Genomic DNA, 15003 nt, shown 5'->3' on the forward strand with positions numbered 1-15003 from the left:
CATAGAGTGTAGTATTTTGTATTTTTTTTTTTTATGAAGATTAAATGTCTAAATACTTGATGGCTATTGTTATTGTTTAATATACGTTTTATTATTTTGTTTTAATCTTAATTCTTCTAACCAAAAATATTATTTACTTGATACAGCTTTTAATTAATTACTTTTGAAAAAAAATTAACATTTTCTTAATTAAAACATGGAAGTGAGTTACGAAAATGAAGGTAAGATGTACATCAACCACATAAGACTATGATAATTATTGTAAAAATATTTTAACTTTATCATTAAAGTATACTGACATACATGCATGTTCATGAAGTGAAATGTATTCCACAAAATCACTTATAAAAGTTTCGAAAATTATGTATTTCATATATTCTTGGTCTTTATTTCATTTATCTTTGAAAGCTTATTATTTTTAAAACGATTAACGTAGAATATGCTTGCATTATGTAAATTAATAGTTATATGACTTAATTTATGTTCTATTATACTTATCAACAATGTTTTTTTCACTGTTATAATCATTATTTGACAGCTTTTAATTTATAAATTACTGTCAAATGTCTTTTACTACAACTTATTAATGATTTAACAATAAATAGATTTACATTAGTTGATAAATAAGTAAGTATTTGATAATTTATTGACGATAAAATAACATTTTGACATAATTTAAGTAAATAATAGAGATTAAATGTTCATACCATTGTCACTAAATTAATAGTTAAGTTTGATGATGACATTAAATTCCTATGTTGACTAACAATAAGTTTAATAAGTTACAATATATTCAATATTATTTAAAATACATAGTTAATAAAGAAGATATTATTTAATATGCATGATATGCGTGTATAAAAATCAATTAAATATGTTTCTTTTTCCTTAAATTAACAAATTACAATATATACGTTCTAATTTTCTATTGTGTCAAACTTATAATTGTATGTATAGCTTGGATTTCTAGTTTGATCAGTTTTAAATTGAGAGTATGTACTCTTTAACTTCTAAGCTCTAGTAATATTATATTATTTGATACTCATTTTGAATGAGTAAGATTAAGTTTTAGAAAAACTAAATAAATAGTTTATGCATTGTTATATATGTCTTATTTCATGTGTAATTTTTTTTTTTTTTTGCCTCACAATTGTGACTAAATATTTCACTTGAAACTCAAAGGAATGTATTCTCTGTAACTATTTTAATTTTTAGAGACATTTTTTAAATTAATTGTTATGCGAAAAATCCAATAAGTTTGTCTTCTTAAATAGTAAACTTTAAACAATTTGATACTCTTATTATTTTATTAGTACTGATATAATAGTTGTATAAATGTAAGATCTTTAAATAAGAAAATATTATATGAAAGAAAATAAAAAAATAATTTAGTTTTTAATTATCTTTATAAGAAAAATATTATGAAGTCAACAATGTCTTCATTAAGTGTAATGAAATTAAGAAATAACATTTTGTAATGAAATATTGTTTAGGATATGATAATGATTATCAGTCTAAGTCCAAAGGAAGTATTTTGACTCGAAAGAACAACACAATGCCAATGTGGGGAAATGAACGTACAATGAATTTAAATACCCTAATTTTAACTAATATTCAATCATCTCATTATTTTAAAGGTAATTATAAAATAAATAATTAATACTTTAATTATTATATAATCACATTGATGGATGCTTAAATTTATTTATTTTATTTTTTTGATTCTGGCCATTTTCCCAAAACTTATATACAGTATTAAAATATACAAGGTAATTCTTTAATCAAACAACACTATTTATTTCAAAATCTAAAAATGTTTTTAAAAAAACGTTGATACATTTTGAAGTAATGAGTATTGTTTTCAATAAAAGAATCACCCTACATGTAGCATACTTTTATATACTGTATAATATATGTTTTATTATTTTAGTTAATTTATATGAATTGAAAACTTACCATGAAGTTATTGATGAAATTTACTATAAAGTACAACATCTTGAACCATGGGAAAAGGGCAGTCGCAAGACTTCTGGACAAACTGGAATGTGTGGAGGTGTAAGTATTTAACTAATTATTTTTGATTACTATTTTAACTTAATAAAATTGTATATTATCTTAATATATTAATTAGGTCCGAGGGGTTGGTGCCGGTGGAATAGTATCTACAGCCTTCTGTCTTCTGTATAAATTGTTCACATTGAAATTGACTCGCAAGCAGGTAACTGGGCTAATTACCCATTGCGATTCACCTTATATACGTGCTTTGGGTTTTATGTACATCAGGTAAGTTTTTGATCAAACTATCCCAAAGTGTATAATGGAGGATAATTGTTTCAAGAATAATAACAATTCTGAAAGTATACCTATTTCCTATTATTTATATATAATTGATTACCTGTAATGAGATTTTAAATTAAATAGTTTTTAAATGTTTTAATTAGGTATACTCAACCTCCTGGTGATTTATGGGACTGGTATGAATCTTTCTTAGATGACGAAGAGGTATACTTTTCTCTAGTTCTAATTTTTTAAAGTTAATAGATTAGATTAACTTTTATACATTTTTTCATTCATTATATAAAATTTGATACTACATTAGGAAATGGATGTAAGAGCTGGAGGTGGTCAAATAATGACAATTGGGAATATATTAAAGAGCTTTTTGTTCAAATTAGAATGGTATTCAACACTTTTCCCTAGAATCCCTGTTCCCATTCAGGTAGGTATGTCGGCTAAACACATTCTTATTTATTAATTTAAATCTAACTATACAATATAAATATTGTGAAAAATATAAATTATTATTCATATTGTTTTCAGCAACAAATGGAAAAAAAAATGAGTGAAAAGTATCCTCCAGTAGTTGAAGAAGCGCCTAGAAGAAATTTACCGGAAAAGAATTTTAGGTAATACAGTATTAGTTTTTTATTTGATTTATTTTATTAATTATGTATAAAATATTATAGTAGGGATCGAGATGACTATAGAAATAGAGGAGATTTATCTGACACGTCAAGGCCTCGTGAACGAATTGAACGTAGAGAAAGATCACATAGAGATTATCGTGATAGAGATTATGAACGCAAGTCAAGTCATGCAAATTCTCGTGAAAGGTTGTATAATTTTATTAAATAAATATAAATATTTTTATACTGACAAATCTTTTATCATAAAAGAAAGTTGCTTTTTTTTCTAATGAATTTTGAAAAATGGTTTTCAACTTCCTAAACACAAATGTCAAGTACTAGGAAGTAGTTGGAAAAATATTTATAATTTTTAAATTTGTATCATTTAAATTAAATATCTCTAAAGATGATTTCATCCAAACATTATAAATATCAATTTCATAAAATAATTAATATACAATAGACTTAAAGCTAGTGACTAATAGGATTTTGCATATTTTTCAATAATCGTAAAACATATTTAAGTAATATAAAAATTATATCACAGTAGTTTTAGAAGTTTATAATAATATGTGACTCAGAAAATTATATTTTATATAATATACTAACAATTTTAATATTCATTTTCTAGAAATTGGAAAAAAAATAGATTGTAATGATTAAATATAAATAATTTAATAATCTTTTTACTGTGCCCAATTATATCTATGTTATGAAAATACGCCAAATATGGTCAGTCGATGTCAATTTGTCTATCAGTGTTCGTTTTATGTGTTTTCATATGGCGTTAATATAGTCAGTATAATATTCTAGTCTAAGTACAGTTTTTTTTGTTGTGTATATTAAATTAAAAACATCTTATTTAATAATAAATAAATTTATAATTTTTGATTTTTTATTGAAAAATTAAATTTCTTCAAGGGTATAAATGTATGCATATTTTAAGTGAAAATAAAATACTAGATAATTTTTTGTGGGTAATTTAAATTAATGTTATAAAACTAAATAAATATATCTTCACTCTTAATGATATATCATTTTTTTTTTTTTAATTAAATACAATTACTTATGTTTATTTTTTTTAATTTTAGATCACCTTATGTAAGTCGAAGAGATGATTATAATAAAAGGTAATGAACATAAATTTTAGTTAATTAATAATAAAAAATAAGTTATAATAAACAATTTTCGGTTTTAGTTCTTCTAGAAGTCCAAAATATGGAAGCAGTAAAAGAAGAGATAGAGATGATTACAAGTAATTTTAATTTTTTTTTTTTTTGTATTTGAACTAAAAAATGTTTAATACATAAATAAGTTTGAGAGAGTCTAACTTAAGTCTACTATTGCTTTTATTTATCACTCTTCTCTTTGACTTGTTAATTTTTTTTTTTTTTTTAATCTATTAAAATTGTATTTATATATTTTAGGTCAAGATCGAGATACTAATATGGAGTATTAAGAATAAAATTAATAACCTTTTTTTTCACTCCATTAACAAAATAAGTGAACGAAGTTCTTAGTTTAAGTTGTACATACATACTTTAATAAATTACACAATTTCTGTATTTTTAATTCATTAAAAAAAAAAGACAATTAATTTTCAATAATAAAAAAGTTACATGTTAATTGTATATAAATACTAAAATTATTATTCAAAATTTGTTTGATTCCATGCCATTTTAATTGCGTGCCTGGACTTAACATTTTCTTCATGATCTTCTGAAAAACTTTTTAATGGATACACTTCTTTCCTTTTCATAAATGAAGTAAATTTATGCCAAAAACCATTGTTTGTTTTCTTTGCCCTTCTTTCGTCATAGCATTGAATATTATCACTTGAGGCTTTAAATGTAGTTGTATTATCAAACTCTGGTATCCAATCAACTAATTCAGCTTTAAATATTGTATTCATTACACTTTCATATACCATATCAGTTACATTTCTACTGTACAGAAAATCAACATGGTTGAATTGATCAAATTTTATGAGATGTATCCCTAATCTATTTGGTAAACGAGAATATAACTCCGCCACGTCCTAAATACAAGACCAATTAATTCTTTAATTATATTGGTTAAATAGAGTGTACAGTGTTATAGACTCCCACATTTCCACAATTAATTTTAAAAAAATAATACAAGATATGGAAAAAAAATTGTATTTATAGAAAACGATATATAATATATACATTTTTTTTTTTAAGTATATCTAAATGATTGCCTTGACGAGTAATGGGCATATGGAACTGTTCTCAAGTTTTCCTTTACTCTCGCCAGCATCCCAAAAATTTCTTGACAGATAGCCTCCTTTAGTTCTTCAATAGATTTATATTGATGTTTGAAAACTTTAATTTTGAGGTATATATAAGAAATAGCTACAAAGGCTCCAAACGGGGAAGTAAGGAGGCCAAGCAATATTTTCCCTTAAGGGAGAATTGAGGAAATATTTCTTGCGAAACAACACGAGAACGACGGGCTGTATGAGTTGTAATCCAACTGATTTTTAGGCATTACAGATCCTGTTCTTAAATTTTGTACCCAATTCTAAATCGTTTTCCGATCAAGGATACTTTTGTTTGGATTCTTACCGAACAACCGAACTGAGTAAGAAATGCTAAATGTCGCAGTCGCACATACGGCGTTATTTAAAAATGTTTCCTAGATAATGAAACCACGTTCACTGTACTATGACATAGTGAGTAGTGACGAACAAAAACATTAACCTAACCCAGCGAAATAAACCGCTTTAATCTAATCAGTTTGTTTACGCAATGATGATTTTCATTTTTGAAATATGGGAGTCCATTAAGTACACATTTACACCACACTTGATGTGTATATTAACACATCAATATGGAATGATTTGTTGCTTAATTAACATATGTATTTAAAAAGCTATCTTTAATTATTTATCAATAATAAGGAAATAAAATTAATATTTACTTACTATAGGATCTGCTATTATATCATTTTTAGCATAATAAAATGCGATGGGTGCAATTATATTGCTCAAATTGTACTTGGGCGGATGTGAACAATTATAAACCTCAAGGTTTTTTTCTATTCCAAAATCGAATTGTTGGAAGTTTTCTTAAAAAGATAGTTTTAAAAATAAAGTTTATCTATAATTTAAGTTTAAAATATTATATTTACTTGTAGTAATTTCTTGTGCGAAATGAATTAAAGTTTTCACTGATGTGCCAGCTGGATTGTGACCCAATATTATGGGAAGTAAAGTCTAGAGAAAAAAATAGTTTAAAATATTTTGGTTAAAAGGTATAAATAAAAAGTTTAAACATTGTAGTAAGGTTTACAACTTTAGAAATAACATAATATATGCATGTGTTGCCTCAGTCTTATTAACGGTAACGTATACCAAAGTTTACATTCTATAGTAACAACGTTGTTGCTTAAATATTTAGGTGGTTAGATCTATCATTAACATTAAAGAAAACATTATTATTAACTCCTGTTAGTTTTTACATGATTTCAATTGTAGATCAATTAATTCAAAATCTTTAATCTAACACAAAATTGACTAAACACAAATTTGCTAATATCAATTTGTAAAACGGAGATAAAATCATGTAATGTCTTCTTAAATTCAATTTGCAACTGGATAAAAAGCTTTAATTTTAAAATAAAATAATTTAGAAAAATATCAAAACCTAAAAGTGGTTTAAAAAAATCTTTTATCTACTAAACCGAAACAAAGCATTTGAAAACCTTAACCGTTAAATTTAACATTAATTACCTAAAACTTTAATCAATGCTATACACTGTCGGCATTATAGGTACCTAACTCAGTATCGCTTATCTTATCGGTTATTAAACTGGTTTTTAATAGTGGCGCCACTATTTTTGGGAAGGGGTGGTGCAAAAGAATCTTTAGCACCCACTAGTTTAAATTAAGCACGATAGCCCCTCTTAATTTTTATATCTAACTATTTATTGAAAATTATTACAATTCCTACTATCTCTGCTACTTGCAAGCGAAGTTTTTCGACAATGTTGGCTAAGATAAAGTATGCTTCAATTGCTTCATTAAAGGTTTACTAATTTATCTTTGAGGAACATTAAAAAATATTTATTAAATCAGCTAAACACCGAGCATATTTTATCTAAATATTGACTGAAACTCAGAAAAATTGCTGATTTAAAATGTATAGTAAATTATTACTTATTAGCTATTTAATATGATTATGAAATTAAGAAGGTTACTCAATTAAAAAAAAAGGGTTGTAATTTTGTTTTTAATTTACATGAAGTGTGCTAATATGTGTTTAAAATTTTGATGTAATGAATATATGTTAAAGATTAGGGGGTGTGGAAGGCTAAGCCTCCTACGGCTTTGTGAGGCATTAATAGTTTTATCACCCTATGTTTTAGAGATCTAATTGCGTCTATTGATTTTAAGCTCTACGTTTTGGAGCTGATTCTATTCAGATTTTATGTCCTGATTAGTATACCTACTGGATTTATTCGGTATTTAAAAAATTACCATATCAAATTGAACAGAATCTTCCCCAAACATTTTATAAACAATATACTTTTTACATATTGCCGAATTCATAGCGTTATCGCCACACAAATACTTGTTAACTAATTTGCTGGCAGCGTTTTGCGGTAAAAACGCACCTTTTGAAATCCAATTTGAAGCTTTCTAGAAAAAAATAAAATTAAATATAAGCTATTTAAGAGTAAGGAGGTAAAAATTAATGAGAATCTTAAAAACGTTTAAACACACTTGTATTTGGTTTGCATACGGAACCATACTATTTAAAACAGAAGTCATGTGATGAACGTAAGCCACTGGAGCTAAACTTATTTGTGCTCGTATTTTATAATTATATTCTGGGCGCATAGAACACATGACAAAAAACATACAAGATCCCATCGAATGGCCGACGTAGTATAATTGACTTCGGTTTGTGCGTTCTAGTATGTAGTCAATGGTGGCTGGCAAATCATAGATACCCATTTCATGAAAACTATAACAAATAAAAAAAATCACTAAGCATTTAAGTACTTATATCTACTTCATACTTGTAATCGGTATAATCGGTACCTAAGCTCAAATTGAGAAGGCAATGATCAGGAGAATTTTTTTTTTTTTTAACAAGCACGTTTAAAATAAATTAACACGTCAGAAAAGCTCATTCTGTAAGAGTGCAACTCGTCCAATAGTAGGAATTTTGGAAAATAATTTAAAAATCAGTTAATCAAGTTTTCGAATAATTAAGTTATAGTTAAAATTCAAAAACTTATAAGCAAACATTTAAAGATTTAAGGTAAAGGTACACCTCCACTTAAACCAAACAAACAAAAGTGTGATGATAAATACACTGTCACAGTGTCACTAAATTAAATTATACTAAAAAGACAATAGTTTAAGGCAGATGTTGATAATATATAATAATAAATAAAAATAATATGAATAAATGCAAAAGAACACAATAAATACGTAATAAAATTACTTTTTATTGTTTGTCCATTTAAACGGCCAGTTGCCATTTTGGGATACCTACTCAGATTAATCAAGGGTCAAGTCTAATTCTGCCAACTTATCCGCTAATTATTTTATTACTAGTTGTTATTATTTTTTTTTAAATATATTATGTATTATGTATTATAATTACCTATATATATAAGTATAATAATTAAGGAAAGCAAAAGAGCATCAGAATTAATCAATACACTACATAATTGAATAATAATAAAAAAACGAACTTAAGTTAAAAATTGTACTCAACTAATGGTTAATGAAGCAAACCATTTAATTTAGATTAATGAAAAAAAAAATATAATAATTAAGGAATCAGATTCTATTTTTAGGAGTTCAATATAAGCAATTTCTTAAGATCGTGCGTGTTGTGTATATGTAAACGCGTGTAGGAACTGTACCTATAGTATAAAAGAAAATGTCAATTTTTTTAACAATTGTACCTATTTATCTACCGTTTTGAAAATATATTTGAATTTAACATTTGTAGGTGTTATTTTTTTAGCTGTAAACGTTAAGTATAATCCAAATGCAACCTAAAAGTGCAAGAAATTACCTTTTTATTAAAAAATAAGAATTATAATGTTTAAACTTACTAATATTAGCTTAGGATTGTCTTAGATAAAGATAAGTGTGATATAAATCATTTACAACTTATTTAATGCTAATAAATCTAAGTATATTGTATTTTAATATTAATAAAATAAAAAATCTGTCGCTTTGCAGTGTTCATACATTTAACAGCAAATATTTAAAAAATACATGTGATTATGGACTTAAATTTAAGGACCATACATATTAAGTAAATAATTTAGTAAGAAGCTATTTTTTAAGTTTGAAATTCTTCGTTATATTTTAAATACAAATATCCCACGAATAATATAATTAGCTTTAGCTCGATCTATTTTTACATTATGGTTCTATAGTGTGGGGACTAGTGGGGTGGTGATTATAGTATTAATTTAACTAGTAATTATTTGTAATATGATATGGTTTCTAAATTAACATTTTAATTTGGTTATTATAATTATAATTACTATGGCTAAATACTAAAATTTGACACAGTCGCATTCAAGCTTTGCTTTCAGATTGAGTTTTTCAATGAATTTCCTTGTGCATGTGTGTTTATATTTTGGTGCAAAATAAAGGCATTGTATTTATTTATAATTCTTATTAACCCATAAATGCAAATAAATTTTACAAAAATAAAGTGTATGTTAGTAAAACCATAATCATTATTATTTGAGTTTTTACAATGATATTAAAATGAGTTAAAAATAAAAAATTATTTTACGACAAATAATTTTATTTGGTAGCTCCGAAATTTTTTCAGTCACCGTTCGTTTACAATGATTACGAACTATTTTTCACCAAATATCCTAATTTTCTAAAGTATTGTGATTACTTATTAAATATATTTCTGTTTTCCGTCAAAATGTTGAATATTTCGGAATTAGTTTGAATAGTTGAAAACTATACATCCTCAAGATATATCTGTTTGCCATAACTCACTATTGTCTACACAAACAAATATACAATTATTGTACACTATGCACTGCATACTTTTATTTATAAGTTGTGTAAATGACATTTTAATAATTCATTTTTGAATGTTTATAATTTTAATTTTGGCAAAAACCGGACGCATACACACAAGGCAATCACCAAAATGATATATATGTGAATAATGGATATCTGATATACGATTTAAAACATTTAACTTGACTTTCAAACATGATTCAATTAAAAATAAAACAACTTATGATAAAGTTATATCATAATCCATAGTTTTAAAAATATAATTACCAAAAATTATATTTTATGTAAGTTTATACAATTATAATGCATACACCGATACACCGTATAGCTACCTTAAATAAATATCAACCTTCATTGTAATTTGTTACGATAAATAATACAATGCAAATAACACTAAACTTTAACTTGAATTCGATCACTGATGTTTTTGAAATATAAAAATAGTAAATATACATTAAATGTGCATTAAATTTTAAACTGAAACGGGTTCAATATTGAATGAGATTACACAATTAACGTTTGTGCTTTTGGGTATCACACTATATCGTCGGTTTTTTCGTGTAACTGAAGATACTTTATTTATATCTTTTAGTAAACAAAACACTTATAATCTTTAATCAGTTCAATTTTGAGAGTGGTTTCTAATAAAAAAAAAAAAATCGTACTTAGTGTTTTTAAATCCGTAATTTTAAAATTAATTTTAATAAATGTATCCAATTATTAAGATACAATTAGCATAAAATATATAGGAAAATTTAAAAAAAACAAACTGGAATCGAAACCTTTTAATCACTTATATTGCTAGTCTTATTAATTGAAAAAATAGAAATGAAAAATTTAAAATATAAGTTTGTATAATTGTATCAACAAACGATACTCGTTCACTCGACACTCCTAAGTATTTGAAAATATAGTGCTTATGATGAATACTTAAAAAGTTCAAAACTCAGAATTTAAAACATTTTTACGAAAGTGAAAAATTAGGGGCAAATTTACTTGTCGAATTATCAGACATAATCAACCCTGCAAGGAATGAAACCCAACATCCACGAATATTTTCCTAAGTTAGTGATTACGGTTACCATTTAGTATTTACAAAGTTACCCAACTTAACCAAGAAACAATATATCACCTGCGAAAAATAATATTTTTAATTTCTTCTCTTATAGACCAGATTAAAGGTATAACTATGTACTATATTATTAACTACAATAATGTATAATTGCCTGAAATTCCAAAATTCTTCGCTATCTGGACTGAGAATTTTGTGGGTACGAGAATACGTGTTGCCTCTTGAATTTCCTAACCATACGTCGAAACCATTATCCGCTAGCTGATAAGCTGAAAAAATAACATACCTACTTTTTATTTATTTAAAATATAAATAGATGCACTTACAAAACGATTCTTTTTACACTATATTTTCTAGGTACATTTTAAACAATAAAATACGTATTTTTTAATTTCCCATTCTAACAAAATAATATACTATTTTCTAAAAATGTCAATTTTTACAAAAATAAAATTTTGAAATTATTTCATTGAAAAGTTTAGTTAATCTAAAGTTTAAAAATTCTAATAACTAAACTATATAGTTTAAAATTCAATTTTATATATCGGTAACCCCAAAAGATATTCTACTTTGTTGAAAAATGAAATTAAAAAATATGTGTATTGATATTTTTAAAAGTAAACTACTTAAAGAATACTTTATGATAACAAATCGTGTAGAAAAATGTATTTTCAAACAAGAAAATTACGTTAGTTTAGACAATATAGTTAAGTATTTATAATGAGAAAATTAACGACTGCATAAAATGATAAATTTTTTACCTTTGCCCTTGCATAATATTAAACTTTTAAATTATTAGTACATAATCAACAAAATTTTATTAAACGAATAAATCAATATAATATAATTTACAGGTTCAAAACATATATTGCATAAGTAGTGTATAAACTGTAAATTTTCCTAATCTAACTGTGGACATTCAGGATGTATACTTTTAATTATATCAAATAAATATTTTTATAAAATAATATTTTTTTCTAGATGTTTTAAATTATTTTAAAAATGTCTGTTTTTAATAACTACCTACAAAAGTTTTCGATAAAATATCCTGAAGTACCATAAACTTTGTATGTACTATGTACCTTGTACTAAGTACTTAAGTTGTACTGTTTTCAGTCTGACCCATAGTACAGTTGAAATAAAATAAATGATATTTTATTTTATAATTTTACTATTTAATATTTATACATAATCTATGATGTATAATAAGTTTAAAATAAATTGTATTATATATTCCAGTTGAATAATCATGGATCAATTATTTGCTTATGTAAAAATTGAAAATATACAAAACATATTAATTAAACACAAATTAAATGTTAAAAATATATTTTTGCAAACTATTAAAATAAGAACACTATATTGTTAATAACCTACAAGCACCGAGGGTCTTAATTCAATTTTACGATAATATATATTATATAGGTACCATAGAAGATACTACTTATTTTAATATAAATACAGGGCCGTATTCCCGCTTAGACTGTTTAGGCTAAAGTCTAGGGCGGCAAATAATAAAGGCGGCAAATTTTAATGATTGAAATGAAACAGCAAATTTTTTATGGTGTGACTCAATAACTACGTTGAGATATTATTTTTAAATATAAAATATAAAAACATGCAATTAGAAATTAGAATACAGTTCGATGTGATTGTGAAACAAAGTATTTCTAAATAAACCGTAACCGAAATTAAGTATATAATATTTATTATTATTAATTAGATTATTAGTATTATTTTATCATATTAATAGTAAATCGCGAAAGAAAGAAGCATTAAACCCGTATCAGCTGAATCTAATTTTAACTTAGTTTATTTTTTTTAGATAATAAAACAAGTGTCATAATATTATGGTCGTAAATCTCATAATAATTATTATAGTAGATAATGTATAATGTGGGGAAATTTCCGCGATAAGCGATGACGCCTCAAATATTGTAGGTACCTATATTATAAGATACTCGTACTAAGTTTATTATTTTGCTATACACCACGCTGTAACAAAATCGACTGGTCGTTTATTTGTATTCGTTTTAAAGCAGTGATTTCCATTTGCTTTTATTGTCAACCTTGAAAGTTTATCACATAATGATATTGTTAAAAGAGCTACACAACTTAATGAAATATACTATGATGATATAGATTTAAATTAATTAATTAATAATTAATGAATGTCTACACTTAAAAGCACACATAATACAACTGGCTGTCGATAAGCAAAAAAAATGTTCCCAAACTTTTTCAAATTTTACATAAAAAAAACTGAATTTAAATTTATCCCAACATCGAAATAGCACTCGAAATATATACATCTACTGCAATGACTGTTCAGCTGAACGTTCATTTTCTTGCTTGAAAAAAATAAAAAATAATTTAATATTTCCAATCTACAATGTCACTAGATTGATGAAATGCACTACTTGCTATACTAAGTATTGAATATGAATTAATTAATCAGTTATCCTATGACGACATCATTGAAGACTTTGCAAAAAAAAATCAAGACGTAAGACTATAGTCTAAAGAATAAAGAATATGAAAAATATTTATTTTTTTGTATTTTCTTTTAACATGCTTAAGGAGTTTTCATTCATCAATAATAATATACATAAAGTATTTATTTTATTTTTTTTATTTTATTGATGATCATTTTTTTAATATGAGGTTTGGGGGGTTTTTTACACATCACTTATAGAAGTAAAATATCAATACCTATGTAAATTAGGTGGTAAATTTATTTCAGCCTATGGGCGGCGAAAATCTTAATCCGGCCCTGTATAAATATGATAATATATATGAGTCAAGACTTACCCAATGCTTTAGTGGGCCCGTTGATAATCCAGTCAGCAGAACTAGCTACAACCCCGTGTTGTAAAAACACTGGGAAATTTCTGTACTGATTATTTTTTTTTCCGTGCGGTATTCTATGAACTTCCAATAGATATCCATCCTTCGTATCCACGATATGAGTTTCAGACGGATAACCATAACGTTTAATTATTTTAGGCTATCAATGCAAGTAATCAACATTAAAGCGCTTGTAATATATTATATTAGTATGTATACATATCAAAATTTCACAAGTTTGTGCAATAACAAAAAGTACTAGGAAACTTTTCCAAATTACAATAACAAATTTAAACTTCATCTTATTTGAAGTATTATACTTCAGTACAAACAGCACACTAATTACTTTAACAAATTAGTAACTGCAGCAGGAAACATCTTTGATAACCCTTTCTCATAATGGAATGGTTAGAGCCCCGAAGAGTTAAAAGTTTAAAGGATTTTTAATGCTAACCCGCATAAGATGTATGACATGCAGTAACCAATGTCATGATGTAAAAACCACCCTGCAAAAATTACTCTTCGGAGCTATTCCAAAAAAAGAATTACCAAAGACGTTTCCAAAAATAATATTAAATTCATTGCTTTCTAGCAAGGACGATTAAGTTACTTTTAAAATAAAAATTTATTCAAAACGTCTTAATTGTATATTGTAATTCTTACCACACTTAACGACGCGTCTGGAATGTACGCATCCGAAACGGAAATCGCAGTGATAAACACGTTAAGAAAAATTATCAAATCAAAAAAGGAAATCATCTTCGCACCGTCGTTAAGACACTGTGCAGCTATAGGTTTCATGTAATAAACGTACGAATGCAACTGCCGATTAGACCGATCAAAACACAATGAACAACGATCTGTCGACGATTCATCATCGTGTGTACAAATCTATATAATGAATGTACGTAAATACATACGTATACGGCTGTCGTATTGATAATCTAATGACCTTATTATGAGTAATACTACCACTAGATCAAACAAAAACCGTACACAAAGGTCTGTTAAGAAAAGCCTAAGACAACGCATGGTGATGCGTATAGGTCGAAAAAAATGAAAACCCGTTTTTATCCGATTTTTGTACACATAATAATAATACGCATAGGTATATTGGTATATATCATAGGTATATA

The 15003-nt window shown here is 25.6% G+C and overlaps 2 protein-coding genes across 5 annotated transcripts; one reads left to right on the forward strand and one right to left on the reverse strand.

The window, feature by feature from the left end:
* The first annotated feature begins 103 nt into the window (after positions 1-103).
* Positions 104-4464, forward strand: LOC112603703 (pre-mRNA-splicing factor 38B). 4 transcript variants are annotated; one of them, XM_025352521.1, is made up of 11 exons: positions 105-221; positions 1494-1637; positions 1931-2055; positions 2132-2283; positions 2442-2502; positions 2600-2719; positions 2821-2906; positions 2970-3113; positions 3998-4036; positions 4105-4161; positions 4334-4464. In XM_025352521.1, the coding sequence occupies exons 1-11, from the start codon at positions 197-199 to the stop codon at positions 4350-4352; spliced, it is 972 nt and encodes a 323-aa protein (XP_025208306.1). In that variant the 5' UTR covers positions 105-196; the 3' UTR covers positions 4353-4464. The 4 variants fall into 4 exon arrangements, 2 of the variants coding, with proteins under 2 accessions (XP_025208306.1, XP_025208229.1); XM_025352444.1 differs by having other exon boundaries at positions 197-221; positions 2967-3113; positions 4334-4461; XR_003115187.1 differs by lacking the exons at positions 3998-4036; positions 4105-4161; positions 4334-4464 and having other exon boundaries at positions 104-221; positions 2600-2723; positions 2970-3061.
* A 31-nt stretch (positions 4465-4495) lies between these two features.
* On the reverse strand, positions 4496-14980 carry LOC112603617 (gastric triacylglycerol lipase-like). Its single transcript, XM_025352328.1, has 8 exons — positions 14531-14980; positions 13832-14027; positions 11175-11289; positions 7654-7897; positions 7408-7569; positions 6060-6144; positions 5854-5996; positions 4496-4944 (listed from the first exon to the last, which is right to left on the reverse strand). Exons 1-8 carry the CDS (start codon positions 14666-14668, stop codon positions 4555-4557), a joined length of 1473 nt encoding a protein of 490 aa, XP_025208113.1. The 5' UTR covers positions 14669-14980; the 3' UTR covers positions 4496-4554.
* Between the last annotated feature and the right edge of the window lie 23 nt (positions 14981-15003).

Source organism: Melanaphis sacchari, unplaced genomic scaffold (assembly GCF_002803265.2).
Source record: "Melanaphis sacchari strain LSU unplaced genomic scaffold, SCAv2.0 Contig0_pilon_pilon, whole genome shotgun sequence".
NCBI lineage: Eukaryota > Metazoa > Arthropoda > Insecta > Hemiptera > Aphididae > Melanaphis > Melanaphis sacchari.